The sequence below is a fragment of the Pseudochaenichthys georgianus genome, chromosome 17, assembly GCF_902827115.2.
Source record: "Pseudochaenichthys georgianus chromosome 17, fPseGeo1.2, whole genome shotgun sequence".
NCBI classification, from domain to species: Eukaryota; Metazoa; Chordata; class Actinopteri; order Perciformes; family Channichthyidae; genus Pseudochaenichthys; species Pseudochaenichthys georgianus.
Genome location: NC_047519.1, coordinates 1,306,621 through 1,332,443, shown reverse-complemented (window position 1 = coordinate 1,332,443; position 25,823 = coordinate 1,306,621). Strand labels below are relative to the sequence as shown.

Here is a 25,823-nt window from a genome sequence, read left to right as displayed (position 1 = left end):
AGATGAGAATCAGTCACGTTAGAATCAACTGATTAAAATTGAATTAAGTTAGCCATGCAAAGAGTCATTTCATTTTCAATTATCAGACTAATTCTAATGTTGGCAGAAAACTGTGTTAGTGTAAACACCCATCATTCATAGTGAAAGGGAATGAGACATGTTTTCAACACAACAGAAACATATTGAACAGCACAGTACTGACACGTTACTCAGGGGAGAGTTCACAGTGCTTTGAGGTGCACTCGAGATGAAGCACACACACACACACACACACACACACACACACACACACACACACACACACACACACACACGTGCATACACACACTTAGATTTGTAATTACATGTTATTGTTGCCGTGTATGATTCATGAAAAATATATATTTTCAATGATTGCACACAAAGTACAATGTACATTTACTCAAGTACTGTACTTAAGTACATATTTGAGATACTTGTACATTACCTGATTATTTGTATTATATAATACTAACACTTGTACTCTACTACATTTTGGAAGCAGATGTTGTACTTTTTTACTCCACTACATATATTTGACAGATCTATTTACTAGTTACTTTATAAATTCAGATTCTGACACACAACACTTACTAAAATACTAACACTTTTAAAATAGTTAGTTTGAACCATCCAACATAACATTTAAGTAAAATCACGAGTGTTAGCAGGAAACTTTTTGGCAGCAAACAAGAAGACGTTTTTTCCTCAGAAATATTTCTCAGTTCCAGCTTCTCAAATGTAGATTTGCTGCTTTTGCCTTACAATGCAATCAGCACTACTAATACTTTAAGTACATTTTTCTACTCGCACTTAAATACTTTTACTTAAGTACCATTCTTGATGCAGTACTTTGACTTGAAATTGAGTATTTGTTTCTGTGCGGTATTAGTACTTTTACTGTAGCAGAGTCCTTCTATCTATACGGCGCTGTACTGTAGTAAAGAGTCTGAATACTTTGTGTCCTCTGCAGGCTGGGGGCAGGAAGCTTCGTGGTGTCACCACAGCGCCCCCTGCTGGCCCCCACAGGATATGTCTGTGTCCAGCACGAGAGAAAGCCAGACAGGAGGGGGTCAGAGAGGGGTTCAGCTCCCAGATGAGATAAGGTCAATATAATGTACCATTCATTATATTACAACACAGAATACCTTTACTTCCCATAATGCACTATGATTGTGTGTCTTTTGCAGACCCTTGCCTTTAACAGTGCCTTTCTTCTCTTCATACAGTCTATGTTCCTAACACATACTCCTGTTTGAACAGCAGAGGGCGGCAGAGTATATGAAACATCATGTCCAACAAAAGGCAGGGTTCGTGTAAGAAAAACCTTGTGAGAACACACACTTTTATTACATACTTATATGAGTGAAACATATCTCACGTTATAGCTTTACATTTCAGTATAAACGTATCTTCATGTATCTGAGAAATGTATTACTACAACAGTATTTTGTTAACATATGATATATGTTATAGTATATGCTATATCACTGTACTCTCTTTCCTTTCTGTCATTTAGAAGAATTTACTCCTTTCATTTAAATAAGTTTAAAGAACGACTAAAAGTAGTTATTTAAGTAATACTGATTTACATCAGTTTTGATTTGACTCAACTGTTAACTGAAAATACTGAACAGAATGTTAGGGGAACACACAGACGTCTGGAATATGAGACGTCTCTGTCTGCTCTCTGTCACTTTTCAAATGTACATTTTCTTTATGCTAAATGTCTGTCTTTAGTCACTTTTACTGTTTCTTTATTACTTTTCACAACAAGTCATGCTAACATGCACACTCTGAAGCAATTCCACATTTGTAGAGTCTCACAGAATCAATGCTACTTTCTTAAAAATGGTCAAACACAAGGTGAGGATCATCGACCACTGGATATTGCCACTAACATGTTGTCACTAAAAATGATGAATGTATTAACATGCAACACACATAGAAAGGAAACATATGCATCTCTAAGTTAATAACATATATATCATTTACATGTAATAAATAAGAATTACACCTGTACTAAGTTAAAGAGATATTGCACCAAACGTTTGAACAAGTGATAGTCTTAAATGATCCAGGTCCTGTCTTCACGCTGCCTGACAGATACACAGCGAGGACATGTGATCCCAACAGATGAGTGTACTCGTCCTCCTGACAGCAACCACACCTCCAAGAGACCTTGACAGGCCTGAGATCAGCTTGTCCTCTGTACTGACTGGAGGGTAAGGCTGCTCTTTGTGTTGAGTCATCTGATGAAAGACCAAAGCAACAGTCCATCTGTCAACACTCTGATACCCAGTCTGTGACCAAGCACATTTACTACAGATGTAAATCCTTAGCTCACAAATAAATGATTGTGTTTAAAAGAAGGTCCAGTGATTTCCCAGCAGGACGGTGAGATGAAGTCAAACTGAAGTGGTGTGTGTTGGTGCTGATGAAGGAGCAGTGTGGCTTGGTAATGGGGTGTAATGGTTTCTTTGGACACTGGAGCTCCATGGCGGAGAGGAAGTGTCGGGTATACAGCAGACATTCTGGGTTTCATGTGAACGCTGTTTGAAGGAAAGGAACATTTTTAACAACTGCATCAAACTGATAAAAAACACTGGATCATTCAGTGTCTTAATAAGTCAGTGCTTCAGTTTATTGTGGCTTTGCAGTAACCGTCATGAGTGCTCACAGTTGATCTCAGCTTCATTTGTCAGACACAGTCCCTTCACATTTACACTTGGTATTAACAGGATCTGAAGACTTTATCCAGACGATGACCTCTGATCTATCGTCTTTGTTTTTCTTTATAAGAACGTGGTCATTGGCCTACTTGATTACACTTATCTTCTAGATGTGGTCAGGTGTAAATAAGGTAATAGAATGGGAGGCAACACGGGGATGTTAGCCTGTGCAGACCGTTCACATGCAAACAAACACAACACCCTACAGGTGAGGGAAGCCCCCAAAGCAGAACCACCCCTTTAAGAACATTGATGTGAGTGTGGCCAACTGAAGCTGTTCTGAGTGCAAGATGAGGAGGTGGAGTATGATCAGTGAGCAGCTGAAGTCAAATGTTAGACTTTAACACCAGATCATAACCTAACCAGTCTTACAAATATAACACTATACTGTGCACGTTAATAGTTGAAAAGAATGTAAACCCATCCTCATACTAACTGTTCATCTCCTGCTTATAGCACATAACACATACTATCAATCTACTGGGAAGTAACGGCACCACATGCAGTCACATGACTTCTGACGATGCCTGCTGTTCACGTTCACCCGCAGGTATATAATGCCTGCATTCTGTCACTTAACTTCATGAACACTGACAACGTTTTTGGAATTGCTAACAACTTAAAATACGCTAGCTAGCTATCTCCTAACTAGTGAGCAACCTACAGCAGCGGTAAATCATCTGCCTAATCGTAGCTAAAGCACACAATACTGTTGACATGTCAGAACGTAAATTCTATGCACTTTACACGCTCAAATGTAAAGAACTGTCAAGTTTCTCTCATTGGTAAAGACTAGCAACAACTAAACAGCTGATAACACACAACTCGTGTGAGTATCTCTGTGTGTACCTCTCATGTTCCTGTCAATGTGTATGCATGCATGTAAAACTGTAAGCAGTGAGCACTGAATAGTACTCTGCGTCTTTTCTTGTTGTAAATACTGTCTCTAGGAGAGCTAGTTAGCTGTTACACTGAAACAGATTTCACACAGCTGTATTAGGTTGGTTGAACACAATAATATTAAGTTGAACCTAATATTTTGTATTTAAAGTTAATATTATTGCTTTTAACTAACCTAATACAGTTATGTGAAATCTGTTGACATATTACATTTCATTAAAGTCAATGTTTCAGTTTTCTCAGTGTGGCAGCTTCTCAGTGTCTCGCAAGCCTGGGGGCTCACTGGACCGAAGTTGAATCCCCCTGGGCCTAAGAATCCAGGATTTTTGTATTTTGTAATTTGTATTTTTAACTGAACACAAGTAGCAACTCTGAAACTCATGGTGTAGTTTGTGTAAAGCTGGTTGAAAGAAAGCGACAGTGTCACAGTGAGTATGAAGAGTGTCTCCTTCTGAACAGCACACGGGGGTTTGTACAAGTTGGAGCGTTTGAACCAGGTACCAGGAATAGCGGAGGACAAGAGCCGGGGCGCAGGTGAGATTTTTTAAATGGGGGGGACGAAACAGAGAAATAATTTTCCCGATATTTACTTACTATTTGTTTTATTATGTGTTTTACAATCATAACATTAACCCCTGGGTGGGCACATCAGAATTATCTAAGATGATTTAATTACAACGATCATATGAACAAATGTATATATTGAAAAAAATAATTAAAAAAAATAGGGGGAAGGATCAGCATCCCCCCCGTCCCCCCCACTATCTGCGCACCTGGACAAGAGTAACCAACAGTTTAATGTGGTTCTGATGTGAGCTGCAGGGCACCCGATGACCACACAGCTGCGGATTCAAGTGTTGCGCTCTTTAGCCCCCCAGGAGGGGAACTGAACATTCAAACGGACATGTCATTAACAACAGTCTGTGTACATGTGGATATGCTTTATAGTCTCAAGACATTGAATACTATAAAGGGGAACAAATCCCATTATAAAATAGGCTAGTCATTTGGAATGCATCTCCTTGAAAAGTTTCTATACAACCTTCATTGCTCGAGCATATACCAGCTAAAAAGGCTCCATTGGACAAATGACTTGTCAAAGGGCTCATAACATGTAACAATGCGGCATGTACAGTGGTACAGTGTTACAGTGTTACAGTGGTACAGTGGTACAGTGGTACAGTGTTACAGTGGTACAGTGGTACAGTGGTACAGTGGTACAGTGTTACAGTGTTACAGTGGTACAGTGGTACAGTGTTACAGTGTTACAGTGGTACAGTGTTACAGTGGTACAGTGGTACAGTGGTACAGTGGTACAGTGGTACAGTGGTACAGTGTTACAGTGGTACAGTGTTACAGTGGTACAGTGGTACAGTGTTACAGTGTTACAGTGGTACAGTGTTACAGTGGTACAGTGGTACAGTGTTACAGTGGTACAGTGTTACAGTGGTACAGTGGTACAGTGTTACAGTGGTACAGTGGTACAGTGTTACAGTGGTACAGTGTTACAGTGGTACAGTGGTACAGTGGTACAGTGGTACAGTGTTACAGTGGTACAGTGGTACAGTGGTACAGTGGTACAGTGGTACAGTGGTACAGTGGTACAGTGGTACAGTGGTACAGTGGTACAGTGGTACAGTGGTACAGTGTTACAGTGGTACAGTGGTACAGTGTTAAATGAGGTTTACTGGTCGGGCCACCACAGAAATAGTCTCATTCAGGTAACACTCGGAATCAAAAGTTTATTTCCCTTTTAGATTTAATGATTCATAACAAAATATTAGAATGTTCTAAATACAGTTTGTAAAATGTGACATGTCTGTAGCACATGATGTACGCAGCAGAGTACATACGTGTGTGTGTGTGTGTGTGTGTGTGTGTGTGTGTGTGTGTGTGTGTGTGTGTGTGTGTGTGTGTGTGTGTGTGTGTGTGTGTGTGTGTGTGTGTGTGTGTGTGTGTGTGCCTCTTGTTTTGACAGCAGAGAGAGCAGGGCTGGTTGTGAAGTCTCCTATCTTGTAATCAGGACACAGACACGTACAATAATATTGAAACAGTACACACACAACCGCATGGAGGATGTTACACACACATTCACACAATAGTTATGCAGAAAGGAAACACCCACACACACGAACACAAGCACTCAGTGAAGATGTAAGTCAGCAGTCTCTCTGTCCCCCTTCAGTCTGAAGCTGGTCCAATGTCTCTCTCCCTGTGTGTGTTCCTCCCTCCACCTCTTCATCCCTCTCTCCTGTAATGAGAGAGAAAAATGGATCAGATCCAAAAAGAGAAAAGTTAAACCAGATGTGTCCTGAGTGAATGGGGAACTTGTATTGCTCCCTGTTTCTGAATATTATAAACAAGCTGTTAAAGAGAAACGAGCTGCGCTGTACAAGTTGATCACATGTCCGTCTGCAGTGCCATATAACACAACGCAGCTGGGCCCTCAGCATGAGTCAGGACTGAATGGATGGATGGCTCGAAAAGAGGCTGGGATTAAAAATGATTTTTTGATTTAGCCAGGTGTGCATGGGTCTTACTGTTGAAGCTGCAGACAATGTTATAACTGGGAAATCATTCTTTAAATGACTTCAATCATTTCCTATAGGCTTTATATTTACATATAACCTGCAACACATCAAGTACAAGGTTCAAATAATCATTCATCTGAAAATCCACTATAGTGTTTAAGCCATTTTTATAGTTCCAGTCGTGTTGTCCATTGTAGTGGAGAACAAATAAAGATTGAATAAAGACATGAAACAAACAGATGAAGACAAATGTCTCTGGAAAGGCATCGTCTGAGTAGAATCTGATCCTCCTCAGAGATCTGAATCATCATCATCATCGTCACATGAGGAAGTTGCTGAGTCTCTGTAACAATGTCTGCTTTGATTAGAAACCCTTGATCACCACGCCCAGCAGCACGGCGTAATGCTACTGTGGCTCTGTCCACTTTGGTCCAGACTGAAGTGTTTCAACAAAAATGTAATTTAATTAAAATAACATTTCAACAAGTGAATTTGGAATGTATACCGACCTTCACTAAGAATGTAGTGATCGCTCGACTTTTCCTCTGACACCACAATAAGGAATACGTTTGAGGAGTTTTCAGATGATCCTACGGTGGCCGACTCGACTCTTGGTGTTTGGTTCGTGCAGCTTTTAGTACACGCTGCGCATGTTTCCTCAAGTTTGTGGAGATGTTTTGTCGTCTCGTGTTTTGGCACATTTGTGTTAATTTGTGTTTTCTAATGGAAATATTTTACAACACGCCACTTTTACTTTTGGTACTTTAAATATATTTTGATGCTAATACTTTTCTACTTTTACTTGAGTAACATTTTGATTGCAGGACTTTTACTTGTAAAAGAGTATTCCTACACTCTGGTACTTCTATTCTACACAAGAACAATATCTACTACTACTTTTACTAAAGTACCAGATCCAAGTACTACTTCCATCTTTACCCTTGCTCTTCTTCTATGCCAGTTCTGTGTCTGACCTCTTCCCAGCCCCCCCCCCCCCCCTCTCTCGTTCACTGGTCTCAAGTGGGTTTCTGCATGGGGGGGGGTCAGATCAGCATCAGATTACATTGTAAACAATAGTCCTCTGTTCCTTCTCTCCTTTTTCATGCCCTCCTTAGCCTCCTCCTCTTTTATCCCTCTGGCATCCTCACCTCCATTCCCCACACAGTAACCTACCTCCCCACCCCCCAGCTAACACACCTCACTCTGTTCCCTCTCAGTTCTCGTCCCTCAGGATTTCATCTCAAGTCTTCAGTGGTGGCACAGGGTTATGAGAATCACTTCTGTTTGACCTCTACAGGGTAAACACTGTTTAGTGTTGGAACTATCTATGTTTAGGCAGACCGTGATACATGATGTCATAAAGTAAACCAGAGCAGCTGCATAACTCATTTTGTGATCTAAACTTATGCATACACGATATTAGGACTAAAACAAATCCTGTATTCCATTGGCTATAACAATCCCACACACACACACACACACACACACACACACACACACACACACACACACACACACACACACACACACACACACACACACACACACACACACACACACACACACACACACACACACACACACACACACACACACACACACACACACACACACACACACACACACACACACACACACACACACACACACACACACACACACACACACACACACACACACACACACACACACACACACGTAAGCCCCCTTATCATCCTCAAGGATCTTTCTTAGCACATTCTGCCACCAACGCCATCCGCTAATACTGCTGTCACGAAAAGGTGCGTTTTTATATAGCACTTTCTTTCTGAGCAAACGGACTCAGCTCTGTGAAGCCATTGTGTTCTGCATAAAACAGTTTGTAATTGTGTCTGGTCTGTGGTTGTCATTTACCGTAGCTGTGCCTTGGTACTGCAGGCCAGGAGGGGGCACATGCATAGTTAAGTATGCATGTTCTTGCCACACAAAGTTAAATTGAAGCTGTGTTATAAAGTGATGTGACAGTTAATAAACCAGTTCAGCCTTTAAGTCTTAAAGTAAAGAAACAAACATTCCCAATATTTCAACCAACATAATCTAGACTAGATCAATTTATATTCAGTTAAATGCCTAATACAGTTATGTGTAATCTGTTGACATAATACATTTAATTGAAGTCAATGTTTCAGTTTTTTCATTCTTAAGTACTTCCCACTTCTGCTAAAAACTTAGGAAGCTAAAAAAGTCTTGTTTGTGGTTCTCTACTCTCCTCATCTCCTCTGAGCTGAATCTAGATCCTTCCGTATATAGGCCTGTCCCAGATTAGAAACTGAACTGGGTCAGTTCTTCCAGGGCTGGACCCGCTGCAGGGACAGCGTCCAATAAAAGCCTGTCCTCTGTGAGGAAGTGTGCTGAGAGTACAGAGAGAAGTTCATTCTCTCTTATTTTACTTATCACTTTCAGTTCTTGTCAGGTATATGCAGAGGTGGAAGAAGTACTGAGATCTTGTACTTGAGTAAAAGTAGAAGTACCAGAGTGTAGGAATACTCTGTTACAGTAAAAGTCCTGCATTCAAAATGTTCCTCAAGTAAAAGTAGAAAAGTATTCTCATCTAAATATAGTGAAAGACAGTGAAAGTAGTCGTTGTGCAGATTGGTCCATTTCAGAATAATATATATATATGTTTTATAATGATTGATCATGAAAGTGTTCTCAAAGCTGGTGAAGGTGCAGCTAGTCTGAATGGCTTTGGAGACTGCAGTCTGATACTGTCTGATTTAACACTTGATTTCTCCAGATCTGTAAAGTAAGAAGTACAAAGTAACACAACTTGAAATACTTAAGTAAAGTACAAGTCTCTCACAATTGTACTGAAGAACAGTGCTTGAGTAAATACACTAAGTTACTGTACACCACTGTGCTTATGTTAGACCTGCACAAATCAGTGTTTAATATGACAAATGGACATAATTACATCGTGTAAAGTAACCAGAGTAATTCACTTCTCAGTTTCAGTCAGCTCTAGTTCTCATTCATCTCATTATTACAATTATATTCATCGAGTGGAGATCAAATGAGTCCAAATGAATGCTACATGTTCTCGATGTCTTCAGGATGTGTAACGTGTTTTCTGAATAAAATAATGACCACTGCGTTTTAAGACCCATTCATAAATGTATAGGTCACCAGAGGTGAAAAGTAACTAAGTACATTTACTCAAGTACTGTACTTAAAGGTGGGGTAGCTAAGTTTGAGAAACCGGCTCGAGATACACTTGTTATATTCCATGGAATGCTCTTAACATCCGATAGCAATGAATATCTGAAGTGCTTTGACAAAAAATCCATAAAGAAATGTCATCTGTGGAAGCCGTGGTACTGTAGAAAGCACGACCAATCATCTGAGCCGGCCCGGCTAAAATAACTGGATGGCCTACCTGCCTGTCAGCCTTCCATCTGGGCACACACTTATCTCGTGCCCTCATTGGTCATGTGCGCGTTGGTGTGTGTTGGAGGAGGGGCTCTGTAAGGAAGTGGCAGATTTTCTCCGGTTGTGTATTTTCAAATTCTAGCGCACTTGAGCTGGTTTCTCTAAAATTACCTACCCCACCTTTAAGTACAATTTTGAGGTACTTTACTTGAGTATTTCTATTTTATGCTACTTAATGCTTCTATTCATCTACATTTAAAAGGGAAATAATATAATTGGACTCTTTAACATTTATAAACAGCTTTAGCTAATTTATGGCGGGACGCGGCAAGGGTGCGGCGAGGCTGTGAGTCTGTGTGTGAGCACGCATGGTGTCATTTGCTGGTTGCGAACGCCACTGTAACACATAATCACTGATGTTCCGCTGTAACGGTGGTGGACTCATCAGAACAGAGTGGGCGAGCTGACCAATCAGAGCACAGTGGGCTCACAGGGAGGGGGGGGCAGGAGCTCCAACAAGGCATTTAGGACAGAGAGTGAATACACAGACTAAGAGATGCTGGATGAGAAACCAATGTGAGTTTGGAACATTGAGCAATATAAATCTATTCTAGTAGACCTCAACAATGGAATTATGATCAGTAGAAATGGCCATGTCATGGGACCTTTAAGTACATTTTGCTGATAAAACTTTTGTATTTTTACTTAAGATTTTTACAATAATGTATACTTTTCCTTAAGTAAAGCATCTGAGAGCACTTCCACCACTGAGGGTCCCATGTTTAAGGGATTTACTGCACAGTGTGCTGCAGACTAAGGCGTTGCACGGTGGATGTATACCCCTTGAATCAAACTGTTGTCCTTACACCAGGAGGACCGGGGGGAGTGTTCTGAGTGGTGATGAAGGTGCGGGTCACTGGAAGGCAGCGCGAACCGTCCGGTCACTGAGCGGCTGCGTGGGCCGGAAGTTGTCCCCCAACATCCCATCATTCCCTTCTTGCAGCTCCGCCCCTTTGAAATGGGATCGCAGCCTCCGAAACTCCTCGATCTGAGGAGGGAAGATTTTATTTATTATTAAGAGGCCAACATGTTGTCACAGCTCCAGATATCAAGGCTCCACACTACAGATCAATGTGGTCAAAGGATCTGAGTTTGCATACCAAAGGATTCCCCAAAACCTCAAACATCCCATACAAGTACGGAAGCCCTGAGAGGCAAGTAAGGTAAAACAGAATCTGATAAACCTTGATGTGTGTGATTCTCCCCTGTGTTTAAAGAACAGGTAAATACATGTGTTAAAACAGCCTGAAAAAAAGGGTTATGTGTAAAAACAAGTGTGTGTTGTTATAGACTCATATCCATTTTGTTACTAGAGGCTGAAGTTGACTTTCTCCATACAATAAATATAAATTAGCTTACATATTACTTTCATAAAAATAAATTAGAATGATTATCCAACGATTTTAACATAGGCAAGGCAAGGCAAGTTTATTTATATAGCACTTTTCAACACAAGGCAATTCAAAGTGCTTTACAAAAAACGAAAGACATTAAGAAAATGGCATTTAAAATCAGTCATTAAAAAGAAAAGCTAATAAAAACATAGGACATCATATATGCCACTCAGGGCTTCCATATACAGTGTTTTAAGCTTGTACAGTGCTTTGGAACAGTCTGGTCTCTACAAAACAAGACAATATGGTTTCCTCAGCTCACCACTTCTGCCCTTTGGCTTTCCATAGATACACAGGATCATTGGAGTACTCTATTACCTCATTCACACCAACGGTGTTTCAGGGCCAGTTCGGAGCTGGAGCTTGAAAAGCACCGGGTTTTCCTGTTCACACCGCAGCGGAGCAGCCTCTTAGCTCCGGAATCCGGTTAGTTTCAAGCACCAAATAATTGTCCGGCTGGAGCAAAAGCACCGCATGCATCACGCTTACGTCGAGGCGGGGGCAGGGGCGGGATCAACTCCTGAACAACAACAAAAAGCCCGCGTTTTATCCCGTTTATACACAACGATGGAGAAACTTAACAAGCAGCAGTCCATTAGGTCCACTGAAGATACCAGCTACCTGCTGGGAATCTGGTCTTCCGAAGAGGTACAGAGGAAGCTGGAGCACAATCGGCCATTGTTGTTGTTGTCGGTGTGAGCTGTGAGGGGTTTCCGCGCGGTTTGGCTTTATGAAGCAGGCACGCAAATGGTTACGTCATGACGCAAACGATGACGCAGCACCAGATGGACTCTGGGCGGTGGGAAAAGAGCCGGAGCTAAACCGAAGAACCGGTTCTCAACCTGAAAAGCTCTAGCACAGAGCTTGAACCGGAGTTGCGTTGGTGTGAATGAGGTATCTATGGCGCTTTTCCACTGCAGGACCTAGCACGGCTTAGTACGGTATAGTTAGGCCTTGGTAGGCCAGGCTCACTTTATGCTGCGTTTCCAGTACAGTTTAGGAACTGGGGTAGTAACTATAGTAACGCAGTGTAGGCGGGGCGATCGGTTGTTCGGTGGGCGGAGCGATGCTGCGTAAACCTGCCGTGACGTCATCTTCAATGCGAACAAAAACATCAGCCGTTAGCTGTTAGCACTCAGAGCTCACAGATCCTCTTATCTGTTCAGAAACTAGACACAAGTTAAACAAGTACAAACCACAGACTCATGGCGAATACAGTCGCTGGTTTATTTATGTCTGTAGGCCGTTGTTGTGAGTGTGGATGGAGCATATACAACGTTAGCTTAGCCTGATCGATCCAATCTTCATTCAGAAAACACGCATTTTAAATGATTTTTCGCCTGCTGTCTTGTCTGCAGACCGGTATCAGTATGTTGTTATTTCGGCATCATTTTGAAACGTGTATTACAATTAAATCATGGTAAAATATGTTAATGTTGTTGTTTTTTCTGTAGCCCCGGACAATTCTCCCTCAATAATAATACATTAATCGTGCTTTACGTGAACCTCATCATGACACAAGAGAGGACGGCAGGACTGTAATTGCCCGTGTTCAGTGAATGCAACAGAGGCAAGACACCAGACTAATCAGAGAGTTGCATGGAAATAAACGTGTGCTTGTGTCATTCAAGCTCGGTTCTGGCCCCGTCTCAGGTCGGTTAAATTAAATCCTTGCTTCCCTCACTTGCGTCGTTTCCCTGCATCTAGTCCCTCCCACCAGGGAAGCATGGAGGGACACAAGGAAACCACGAGAAGCAGGGAAATGAGTTTTAAGAGCAATGGGATGTCCTTTCCTCCGGAGCGTCACGTGAAGCGACGTCCGTTTGTGATGACGCCGCACAGCTGTTCGTCTGACTCTGACAGCAGCCAGCTCTGTCCCCGTTATTTTCACAAACACCCCTGCCACACATTTACCGACACAAACATTTGTATCATCTGTTGTAGACCCCAATAAATAAAATAAAATAAGAACTCATTCTCAAAAAAGATAAACGCCATTCTTAAAATGTATAAACTGTGGTGACCACTGTATTACATAATTCAATCTCGGAACTGTGGGGTAGGGGCATTGTTTCCACACGGACATATGTGTTGCTACCTATATATGTTGTGTGCCCTCCTGGCTCTCTCTCTTGTCGTCCCGGGCTGCGACTTGACAACACCTGCATTTCTGCTGCTCATTAAAGCCAGCTTTGTACCTCCATTGCACCGCCTCCTACTCCCTATCTCTCGGCACTACATTGGTGACCCTGACAACGTCTCGTGAAGTTTCCGGGACGGACCCGAACATGGCGAAAAGTGCTGTTTTTGTCGTTATGCCGGAGATTGTTGGAGACGTCCGTGGCTGCCACCGGCACGCGGACTGAGGCTCGGTGCGCCCCCAGCGGAATGGCTGAGGACGTCTCTCGCCATTCCCGCATCGTCTCGGCACTGGAAGACAGCGAGCCTTCCAACTACATGGTGACGATGCACGACCTGCTGGGTAAGAACCCGACTTCTACCACATGGGGCCGTTTCTTCTGGACGTGCGACTGCACGTCCAGGCTGCACTAGCTAACGACAACTAGCAGCTGACCACGTTAGCTAACGACGGCTAGCAGCTACCGATGGCTGCCAGCTAGCAGCTAATGGCAACAGCTAACGGCTAGCTGCTAACGGCTAGCTGCTAACGGCTATCGACCCTTTTGAGCTTTTCCCTGGTGCCTGAGAGGAGGTTCGGCCATGCCTGGTCAGCCTCGTGTGGACCCTCTCGCCTTTTCACCACCTCGACCGCGGCTTCAGACGTCGCCCATGCCTTCATCGGCCCGTGGGTTGCGCACTTCTGGACCCCGTCTCGCCTCGACTCTTCGGTTTCAGACGTCGCCCATGCCTTCATCGGCCCGTGGGTGGCGCGCTTCGTGACCCTGTCTGGCCTTTTCCCTCGCCTCTGCAGTTTCGGACGTCGCCCATGCCTTCATCGGCCCGTGGGTGGCGCGCTTCGGGACCCTGCCTGGCCTCTCCTCTTACCGCGGCTCACGGTTCGCCTCAACGGCGGCTTCGGGCGGCGCCCCGTCTGGCCTCTTCCTTGTCCACGGCTCCTTCCTCCCGGGGATGCTGCTCCTGCCCCCCGGGAACCCTGATCCTTCCTCCCGAGTACTTCGTGCCCACCGCCGCTGTGCCCTCGCCTACGGCCGGGCAGCGCTCCTTCCTGCTGGGGACCACCGGGTTATTCACGCCCGTCGCGGCTCAGCGACCTGGCTTTCTCCGACTGGCGGGTGAGTTCTTCGTTCGCCACGACGCCTACTGCGGCTCCCTTACGACGGTCCGCTCCGGCCCGCCTCCCACCCCCGGTTTGTTTGTGTGGATATGTAGTACATTAACATTTGAATAGCACTTAATGACTGACTGAATGGAAATGACTATAAATGAAAATGTAAAACGAAAAAAGCGATCATGAAAATGTTTCCAATAAATGAATAAAATGATTTTTGTTGTTCAGATATATCACATATTTGTAACTAAATGATACATTAATTGAAACAAAACACAGTATAGACTGAGGAGTGACTCTCGTGAGTTTCATAAGAGATACACAGTAAGGGGGCGGAGCGAGTATCTGAGGATTTCATCGGAGGATGGTCTGGTGGTTCCTCGGTTATCGCTCCTCCATTATCACTCCTCGATCCTCCGGCAGAAATAAGAGCCATGGGACGCTACTCAAGATGGCACAGACAAATCAACTTCCGGTGATACCGATGACCGAGGACCGAGGAAATGAAAATAGTCGACCTGAGACGCAGCCTCTGTGTGTGTGGCAATAGAATGAAGTCCGGCCCATCTACTTCCGCCCCATGAGACCTTATTTCTGAAAAATTATGTAATGAAGTCAATGGAGAGAGAAAACGTATCTTTCGATCCCGTTTGAATTGTGCCATGAATTACACATATGATGTTTGTCAATCTTAAGAAATAATTTCCTTACAAAAAGTTACAGTTTGTCTTAAGACTGTTGAAATATAAGACTATGAAAAATACGCAACTAGAAAGACTACAAATCCCAGAGTCGCGTACATTACCGTTACACATTACACTTGTGTTACTCACCAAAACCTTGTAAAGCCGGTCCCGCATGCTGGCTCTTACGGAACCGACTAACTCCCCTTTTGTGTATGTGCAGTTCTCAACATGGCCAGACATGTAGTGATTTTCACCTCTCTTAATACTTTTCACTTCATTCTGAAAGAAAGAGGTGAAATGTGCTAACGTGACGGCCATCTTGGTGTTGGTGACGTATGCAAGACCAGAGTTGTAGTTCATTGAGCGCTTCACACAAAAAAATGTGTTACTTCACAGTTTTACGACAAACATCATATGTGTAATTCGTTGCACAATTCAAACGGGATGAAAAGATAATCTTTCTCTCCCCATTGACTTCAATACATGATTTTTCCGAAATAAGGTCCCATGGAGGTCCACCGGAAAGGGAGGGACTTCGCCACTCTATAGCGCATTTAGAGAGAGAGAGAGGGAGAGAGGGAGAGAGGGGGAGAGGGGGACCGGTGCCATCAGGGACCGTGTTGTTAGCATCTGGTTAGCTAGCTGCACTAATGGACATAAGGACCTGTTTGTTCCACAACAAGCTGGAGGAGAGTCCTCTCCTCTCAGACTGAGAGACTCAGGTGAGCTCAAGGACTCTCTGAGTGTTTAGATAGTTAACTTTAGTCTACAGGGTTCGCACGGTCATTGAAAACCTGGAAAATCATGGAAATTCAAAATGCAAATTCCAAGCCCTGGAAAACAATATTTTTCCCAAAGTTTTGGTAAAGTCATGGAAATGTAACTAAAGTTGCGTCAAATATAATTTACATTTGATCTAATCGCCGAAATAATCTGCGGTCGCAAGCTGTTATGTGCCATCATGACGCGCATGGTGTTATTTTTTAATATATGAAGCGCGAGCTCGAGTCTTCCTGCCTGTCGGCTGAACTCTGCTGCTCCGGGATGAGGGTCTAACTCCAGCAGCTACATTACCTACGGGTGCGTTCGTTAACAGTAACTGTGCGGTCCGGAGTCACTGTTGCACAGACTGGATGGCTGGTGAACAGCTGTTAGAACGGGCCGTTCAGGTGTTCAGAGCAGAGCTCCCTGTCGGAGCGGCAGAGCATGTTCTATTTCGTATATGGCTTCGCCCTCTAAGGCTATTGCTATTGGGTAATCCCCCTGCGCCCCCGTGCAGCACTGAAAACTTGTAGTCCACGCCCACCCGCAAGGTGGGCCCCACCCTCGGGCCTCCTTCCGGTATAAATAGGAAGGAGGCCCGGCAATCTGGTCCCTCTTTTCTTCAGCAAACCAGCACAGTTACTGAAGCACAGCATCCGTGATTGTCCCTCATGTGGCTCTGGGTTCATAATGAGTTATGACCAGCAGAGATAAAAAGTAGTATGCAAATCCTGCCTGGGGTCAGATTACGCGTACGCGGCTCTAAACCAGCAGGTAGCATGCACACACTTCGCCCGTCTCCCCTCGGGCGACAGGAAGCGGAGAGCGGACGCTCTTGCTGCTGCGGCCGAGGAGGACGATTGGCTTACGAGCCGTGGACAGGACCTCGTGTCCCTGGGGCCGAGTGCCGGGCAGGAGTCCGAAGAAAAGCAACTCCTGCCCCGCCTCCCTCCACGGTTCACTGTGCGGTTCTCCCCTCCCTCCTCTCCTCCGGACGGGGGAGACAGAGTCCGAGCAGGGTGCCAGCTTGGCGGCCGAACATGCTTTCCCCCTCTCCGTCACCACAGCGCGGCGGCGAATAACATCGCGCTGCTCTCCAACTCGGTGGTGACACTGGTAGAGCGGTCCACCACCGAGGCAGAGGAAATCAGCAAGGTGGCCAGCACGGCGCTCATTCTGTGCGCGTCCGTTGCTGTCTCCCAGGCGAGGATTTCCGCGTGGGTGACACAGATCCAGCGCCACCTCTGGCGGAAGCAGGCGTCTGTTACGGAGACGGCCAGAAAAGTGCTACTGGACGCTCCAATCAGCCCGGACAGGCTGGTCGGACCCCAGTTCCACGCCATGGTGGAGTCCATGAAGACGGCCGCGGAACAGGCGGACGGCATTCGCCAGCATGTAGGCTACAGCTGGCGCCAGCCTGCTGAGTGCCCACAGCGGCACCAACGCCCGCAGCAGCTGCGGCGTCCACGCCGGCCACAGGAGGCCGCAAGCGGAGAGACGCCCACAGCAACCGTCTCGGCATCAGACTCGCCCTTCTGCGGCTGCAGGGGCTCCGTCCCATGTCTCCGCTCCCCCACCACCCCAGAGACAGGGTCTCCCGGTGGCGAGTCAAAGGGGAGTGAGGCTCCCCCGCTCCTGGTCTGCTCCGCGAGAGCCTCCGAGGAAGCAGAGCCGGTAATTAAGCCAGCTGCCACTCATCTGTTGATTATGTAGACAGCAGGGCTCCCAATCCAATCCAATCCACTTTATTTGTATAGCACAGTTTAAAAACAGAGGGTTTGCCAAAGTGCTTCACAATGAACATAACATTATAATAAAATATAATATTACACGAATAGATAAAAAAAGCACACAAGAATAAAAACAAGGCACATAAAGGCCATGGACAGACAGTGAAAGCATACAAATAGGTATGACATAGCTCAGCTCAGACTGACTGGTAAGCGAGGGAAAATAGGTGGGTTTTTAGGCGGGACTTAAAAGCTTCAAGAGTGGGCGACAATTTAACATGAGGGGGCAGGTCGTTCCAGAGCCTGGGGGCTACCGATGAGAACGCTCGGTCTCCCCTGGTCTTTTTCTTTGTTTTTGGGACTATCAGCCGCAGCTGATCAGCCGATCTCCCTGCAGAAGCCTGCTGGTTTTAACCTATCGGTTAATTAACTGCAGAGCTCGCTTATTAAGCCGGCTGCCACTAATCTGTTGATTAAGTAGACACCAGGGCTCGCGGCAGAAGCCTGCCGGTTTTAACCTCGGTTAATAACCTGCAGAGCTCGCGGCATTCCTCTGTCCGTGATACGCCTCCTACACACGGTCATAATAAACCCATGAGCGCCGTTATAACGCCTCGTGTGGACAGCACTGCACACACCTCCATCCATCCATCCCCTGAGCGTGTACGCGCCTCATGATGAGAGCCGGAGTGAGACGCAGCGTGTGGAGGCCCCCGCGCAGCCCTTTCAGTCCAAGCACACCTTGGGTTGCCTCACGGGCAGCGCAGGAATGCATACTTCCACGTACCCATCATCCCGAAACACAGGAAATAGCGTTTGGATAATTCCTGGCTCCTCGCATTTTTTGTGTATAGAAGGCTGGAGCCGCTACACAGAGGAGGGATGAGAGTGTGTTTTCATCTGGACGACCTGCTATTTGCTGGCTCGCTCCAGGGAGGAAGTCGCTTTACAGACGTTACATTCGTATCGCATCTGTCAAAGCCTGGGTTTCATAATGAATTGGAAGAAAAGCTGTCCTCTTCCCTCTCAGACAATCGTTTATCTGATAGTGGAATTAAACTCAGCCAGCAGAGCCCAGCTCTCGCGGGAGTGAGTGGAGAAACTGACCCCCTGATCCCACCGGAAGCGTCTGCGACCTCCTCCTGCATCACAACCCACCAGGCGCGTTTCAAAACGTTGCGGAAGCGGGGCGTCGTGTGTGCAGCCTCGCAGTTGTTGGATGAACGTTCCACTTCCTGCCTGCGCTGCGCCGCGTCAAAAATAGGATTCATCCTATATTTTAGAAATTCCTTGCGGCGAGGAGCTTCTGGGACGCTTCGAGCCGCGGCGCAGCATGGCGCAGTGGGTCTGGTGGAATAGCACCCATTGACTAGAGTGGCCGCGATCGCTAAAAACGCTGCAGCCGCAGCGCAGCGCAGCGCAGACGCTCCTGGTGGGATTAGGGGGTAACAGCTCTCCTCTGGCGTGTCACAAACCCGCACAGCCCTCTCCATGAATCAGCTGCTCGGCGTTGGCGTCAGCTGGTCACGTGGGGATTCCCCTGGGTCTCCCCCACAGGTGGAGTCTCCAGAGGTGGTTCATTCGTTGCAGAAGCCTGTTGTTTTAACCTATTGGTTTATAAACTGCAGAGCTCGCGGCATTCCTCTGTCCCAGATATGCCTCCTACACACAGTCATAATAAATCCACGAGCACCGTTATAACGCCTCGTGTGGACAGCACTGCACACACCACTACTCATCCCCTGGGTGTGTACACGCCTCATGATGAGAGCCAGAGTGAAATGCAGCGTGTGGAGATTCCCTCGCAGCCCTTTCGCCTCAAGAAGCGCGAGCGGAGAGGGCAAGGCTCGTCACCATGACGACCATTACAGCATATCTCAGACTAGACCATGTGCCCTGTTTGACAAACCACGTTTTTTTCATCATTCATTCCAATGGCTGGCGTCTATGTCATGTGATCTTCAAATTTCTCCCTGCAGAAAAAAAAAACATAGCCGAACTTCGTTTTATTCTCGGTGGAAAATGCCTATTTTAAAGTTAGTTTGGCCATTAAAATGTGTTTTGATGTCATTTGATGCGAGAAATATGAGTTGTTATTTCAGATTATGTGTGCAGTGGATGTACATGATCTTTAGTTTGCTAGTTATTACGAAGATTACTTCAGGAAATGGTGTCCATAGAACGTTTTCATTGTTACCAAGGTGGTTGCTCGGGACGCTGCTATCGATATTATTTCTGTTATGTTGTGTAACTGTTTAATGGTGTTATCTTTATTGCTACCCCCTTCCCCGTCAATGTATAGTGTTGGTCCACAGTGCAAACGTATTAGTTTAACAAAATCCCCATCTAAAGATACGTTATTTTCCCCTGTGCAATTCCAGTCTCACATCTCACAGCACATCGTCATAAACAAATACCGGAAACAGACCGAAAACATTTTCAAAAAATAAAATAATACTTTATTCCGAGTGTGCTTGCTTTTCTCTTTGAAAGTCATCACATAACGGCATTGTAATACACGGTTCGGCTGCATTACATATTACATATCTGCCGTAGTTCTCTATTTATAGAGCCCTGATGAGAAGACTTCTAGACAACTGAGGAACTGCCGCCAACACTGAATACGTGACGTGGATCATAAATGTATCAGTAGTTAAACAACATCTTACATTTCTTTTCACACAATATGTCTCCTTGCAGTATCAACACTAATAAGATGGGCTGTATTTAAACCATAAAGGTGCACAGCTGATTTAACCTAGTGGTTAAAGCATGTTATTGAATTTCATTATTTTTATTATTAGATATTAATAGGATCCCTATAAAGTATATTCATTACTCGTTATTCTCAGCTAATAGTTAATTAAAGACTGTATATAATGACTATTTTGCACATCCCTTTCAATATTTAAAGATTTTCTAAGGTTTATTGACATATCATATTCACAAACGGTGTAGTTATGCATTGAATGAAAAACTTGGGTCGCAGGTTCCTCAATAGTGCATTACAAGACATCTATCAATATTTGTGCATACCTCCATCAATGTTAACTATGTTGAAGCACTTATTTTAACTGATATTATACATATGTATTATACTCTTATAAGATGTATGTAGTTATTTAATCTCCGACCTTGTCAGGTATTGAACAATCAATAAATAAAGAACACAGAATTGTTAAATATAAAACACAGAATTTGTGTGATTATACTAAATGATGTAAATAAACACCACTGCATATTTACAACTGTTACAGATGTAACGCAAATGTTTCCAACTTGGGATCAATAAAGTATATCTAATCTTAAGCTGATCGATGGCTACTGCCATATTTGCAAAATTTGCCTCTGAACCTTGACAAGTGCATGTTTCAGGCTTATCAATTAATGTAATGTAATGTTATCAATTAACAACAGGAGGGGTCACAAACATAAGACCAGCTGTTAAATAAAGCTCTTCTGACCTTAGCTGGCATGTGGGTATATATATTAATGCTGCCCATTATAAGCACAAGCAATTTTCACCCATTTATCAATTATATGTTTTAAATTTGAGTGTTTCCTGTCCCCTAAACCTCCAGGGATGTACACAGTTTAATACTGGCAACTTCTTATTATGGGAAATACGAAAACGTCTTTTAAAACTACTACTCCCAGTAGAGACGTGCCAGAACATGCCAGAACATGTTGCAAAACACAATAGCCAGCATGTGTAGTTCTGGGGACGCGGTGGACCCGTTCAAATCCAGTTTTGGACAGTCTGCTGTGGTTCCATCCCGTTTCAAGTGCTGTTCGACACTCTGCGTAACCCTCGGAGCACACTCTCCAATCACAGAGCTTGAGGACTATCACGGGGTTTGTCAAGCGAAAGCGGAGAGAATACTTACTTCCCGGTGTAATATTCTCTAAAGCAAATGAGCTGCTCCGACCCTCGGTCCTGACGGACACCAACTTGTGTTTATTAATCAAACAAATATATAAACACAAGGATAATAATGTGTTATTGTTGAGTAAATGGAGAATTGCACAGGGGAAAATAACGTAGGCTATCTATGCCACAATTTTAGATGCGGATTTTGTTAAACTAATACGTTTGCGTTGTGGACCAACACTATTCTTTCACACACAGTGACGTCACGAGCTACCCACAATGCAACACGCGCCATATATATATAAATACGCCATTTTCCTGGAGGTGCAAATATCCTGGAAGTGCAAATATAAACAGCTAGCTAACGTAGCCAGGCAGAGCGCACTCGGTTTTTTCTCTGAATTAACGACCGAAGAAATTGCTGCATGTCTTCGGATTACATATCTGGACTTGAGGGTGCTCTAGGTCATTACCAGCGTAAACTAGAGCTGTGTGGGTTGTCGGATTGCCCTTACAGACTGCCTGCAGATGTATGGAAAAACGACCCTCGAAAGTGGCCTTCGTCGATTTTGGCTGCATCTACGTCTAATTTCTGGAAACACCAGGTGAATACCCCACTTGTCACAATGATATTATCATGCCATTGCATATATTTGGTATTTTAGAGTTGACAATAGGGATGTCCCGATCACCTTTTTTTGCACCCGATCCGATTCGGATCATTTGATTTTGACAATCTGCCGATACCGATTGTTCCCGATCCGATCTTTATGCAATGCATTAAGAGAGAAAAAAGGTAACAGATAACGGCTGGTCATCCAACGTGATGAATTCAGCTATCTTGGCTGTTATTGTGTTGGCCTTTTCACTGTTCTGGGGCAGTTTCTCTTTCCTTTTAAAAGTCTCTGAAAGTGTCGGTTGTTTCAGTGCCGTTACCTGAGTGGCCGCTGTGTACTCGCTGTGTTGTTGTTGGTGTTTGTTTCTCAGGTAGCGTATTAGATTGGTCGTGTTGAACGTAGCTCTGTTCTTTCCACCATGCAGAACCTCTGCCTTGCAAACATTGCATCTGGCTGTTACACTGCCTTCACTTTAAATTTTATAATACTTCCAAACTCCTGACATTTTCTCTGTCCCGACTCCCGAGTCACCAGCTGAACGTAGCCTCTCGTTAGCTTACTGCTACTATTAGACACTGCGCCCACTCTGTTGCCAGATTTCAGAGAAATAAGCAACCAGGTCTATGAAAACAAGCCCAAAGAAAGCAACACATACATGATGTTGTGTAATTTTAAACCAAAACTAAGTCCTCAGGATGACTTTAAGACGTGAACATGGTCATTTTTGTTTTGTAACATTAAATAATTTAAAAAAAAATTATAAAAAAAAATAAATAATCCCGATCCCCGATTTTTTTCTCCCGATCCCCGATTTTTTTAAATCGGGACATCTCTAGTTGACAAGATATTGATTAAGGCAATAGACTATGATATTCAATACAGGAAGCTTAGCAACACCTAGACGGTGTACGGCTGCCTGCTTGCACCTCGCGTAAAACGGCGGATACCAGAAGTACGGTGTCGCCCTCGGCCCAATACCCGTATGTGTGTGTGAAAGAATACATTGACGGGGAAGGGGGTAGCAATAAACATAACACCATTAAACAGTTACACAACATAACATAAATAATATCAATAGCAGCGTCCCTAGCAACAAGTAACAAGTAGTTAATAATAATAAAAAACATTAAGAAAAAGGCATTTTAAACAGTCATTAAAAAGCAACACAATCTACCTGCATTGCATTACTCTAAACGTGTAATAATGTGCTTTAACCAGTAGGTGGTTTGCGTTAAAAAGCTGTCAAGTTTACAGTGTTAACAAAATAAAATATACTGCTGTTTCTGGTTTAGTTTATGACGGATATATTTTGTTATTGTTTTGATATTTGTAACACAAAAGCGATGGAAAAAAACCCACAGCAACACAGAAAAGATGGTCTTAACATGACCCGGCGGTCTAGTAGTTAATAACAAACAATAATATCAAAACAAAATATTACTACTAACTTTATTGTGAAATTCGAACTGAACGGTAAAAGAATAGTTTCCGGTCTATTCTCAGCCCGATCTCTGTAGATAAATAAAAATAAAGAACTACGACAGATGTGTAATATATTTAATGCAGCCGAACCATTTATTCCGATGCATTCATGTGATGATTTTCAAAGAGTAAAGCAAGCACTGCTGAATAAAGTATGATTTTATCTTTTACGAAACTTTTTTTTTCATATTGAATGCAGTGGAGGTCAACCAATCACAGAGCTTGAGAACTAATTACGGGGTTTGTCAAACAGAGCACATGGTGTAGTCCTAAACGATAGCTGGGGATTCTGCGTAGTGTAGTGTCTTCTGCCATCCTTTACTCCGAAAAAATATTTGTTTCTCCGAATTGAAGGGGAAAAATACAAAAGCATTGCACACAATTTAAACCAATCAATGTTGTGTAATTAACAAGGATAATCTGGTGTTTTTTAGTCGATGAGTAGTGCAGATATCACTGTAAAATCAATCGACAGTGATATCTGGGAATAATTAGGGAATAATTTTGTCTTTACTTAAGATATTTGACCTTTCGGCCTGTTGACATTTACGACGAAGCCTAAGTCTGTTATCTGTCTTAAGGAATGGGAAGTCTCAGCTATTGCTGACATTATCAGTTTTATGACCGGTCAACTCTCGGTCACAAGAGCCATAGAGTCAGATAAGTGATTCAGTGTCTCCAGGTGTTCACGTATACCTTCCCCCAATATGCTGATTATCTCTCTGTAAACTAGTTTAAAAGGTCTATCAAGAGATAGGCTGATCAGAATTGACATGACAACCCACCCGCGCAGTCAGAACCTTTTGCTGCTGTGACTTGTGATATGAATTCTCCGGCCGATGCTTGTAATAAACTACCAGTGTTTGACATCAGAACTCCTACTCGTAGAATACTTACTTGTGTACAATTCTCCGTTATCCAATGGGAATGGACGCTCACATTGCCTTTAAGGGCAGCCGACACAAACGAATGCCGTGCTTCCATAAGCGTCAAATCCAGCCGCAGATGGGAATACATTGCAATCAGTTGAAAGCTATTTGCGTCCCTTTATGAAGCTGAAGGAGCCTAGGAGCGTCACAACTGCACGCCACGGACACTGACCAAACGTCGCTATTGGACGATTATGGAGTGAGAGTGTGTTGGCCAGGGAGGAGTACGATCTGCGCAGCTTCTGAACGCAGCCAGGCGGCTGATGTTCTGGGCGCGCACACACGTTGCTCTCCATCAGAGCAATGTATATTCCCGACGAAATTAACAGAGGGGCTCGCAGAACGCAGCAGCCGTTGTATGCGAGGAGTATGGAGACTCAGACCTGTGACACGCACACTGGCGCCTCAGTGGGATTTGGCTTTGGTGTTGCGCGCACTAAAGCAAAGCCCCATTTGAACCTGACCAGGTTCCCCTTAAACTGTTGTCAGCCAAAGTAGTACTGCTTTTGGCTCTATCAGAGAAAAGGGTGAGTGATTTGTCTGCTCTCTCTGTGGCTCCGTCATGCCTCCGGATCCAAGGAGATGGCAGTTCAGCTGTTTTACGCCCTAACCCGGCTTCATGCCTCAGGTCATCACAACTCTTCTAGGTCAAGAGTGATCACCCTGGCTGGCTTATTCCCCCCTCCTTACAGGTCGGAGGAAGAAGCCACGTCTCATCTCCTCTGTCCTGTGCGCGCGCTGTCTTGCTATGTGGCGCGCACAGCGGCCTGGCGCCGTTCTCAGCGCCTGTTTGTGCACTAAAGAGAGCGCTCGATCTGGCAGCCTCTGTCTGCACAACGGCTGTCACACTGGCTGTGTGAGGCGGTCTCACAGGCGTATGTCTCCTCTGGGGTGGAGCCCCCGGAGAACATCAATGCGCACTCCAGAGGAATTTCCTCCTCCATGGCTTTGCACGGAGGAATGTCAGTGGAAGATATTTGCACGGCTGCATCTTGGTCTTCCTCCTGTTCATTTATTCATTTTTATTTGAGAAATGTCTCCCATTCCTCTCAGACACACCCTGTACTGGGTGTCCTGACGTCGGAGTGAGTGACGTCAGGGAGCCAGCTGTGCGCCTCTCTCTTGCCTCTCGGCACACAGAGAGCGGCCCTTTCCCCCTCTTATAGGAGGGATGTTCCCCTCCCGCAGTGCTTCTCAAAGTGTGGTCGGCGGACCACTGGTGGTCCGTGAGCGCCCCCGAGTGGTCCGTGAGTATATTGGTAACATTTCACATAAATTAATTAATTTGAGTTTTTCCGCACTCTCCGCAAAGGAGCGAGCTTAAGTTTCACTTTAAATTGCATGATATTACGGAGCCCCTAAAGGGACATGAAAAAAAAAAGTCAGGATAACGGGTTAGTATCTCGTGCGCACGAGAAACGAATCCGTTATCCTGACTTTATTTTTTTTTGAG

The 25,823-nt window shown here is 44.4% G+C and overlaps 1 protein-coding gene across 2 annotated transcripts in view; it reads right to left on the bottom strand.

Annotated features, from left to right (window-relative positions):
* Positions 1–5,372: 5,372 nt before the first annotated feature.
* ca8 (carbonic anhydrase VIII) overlaps positions 5,373–25,823 on the bottom strand; it is a 71,734-nt gene continuing 51,283 nt past the window's right edge. The window contains exons 8-9 of one of the 2 annotated variants that reach the window (XR_004553755.2): positions 10,430–10,637; positions 5,373–5,901 (exon numbers count right to left, since the gene is read on the bottom strand). Coding sequence is in view for 1 of the 2 variants with exons in the window: in XM_034103797.2 (XP_033959688.1) it covers positions 10,503–10,637 (135 nt within the window). In the remaining variant the exon portion in view is untranslated. The remainder of the gene's footprint in view (positions 5,902–10,429; positions 10,638–25,823) is intronic. The other variant, XM_034103797.2, reaches the window with a different exon arrangement.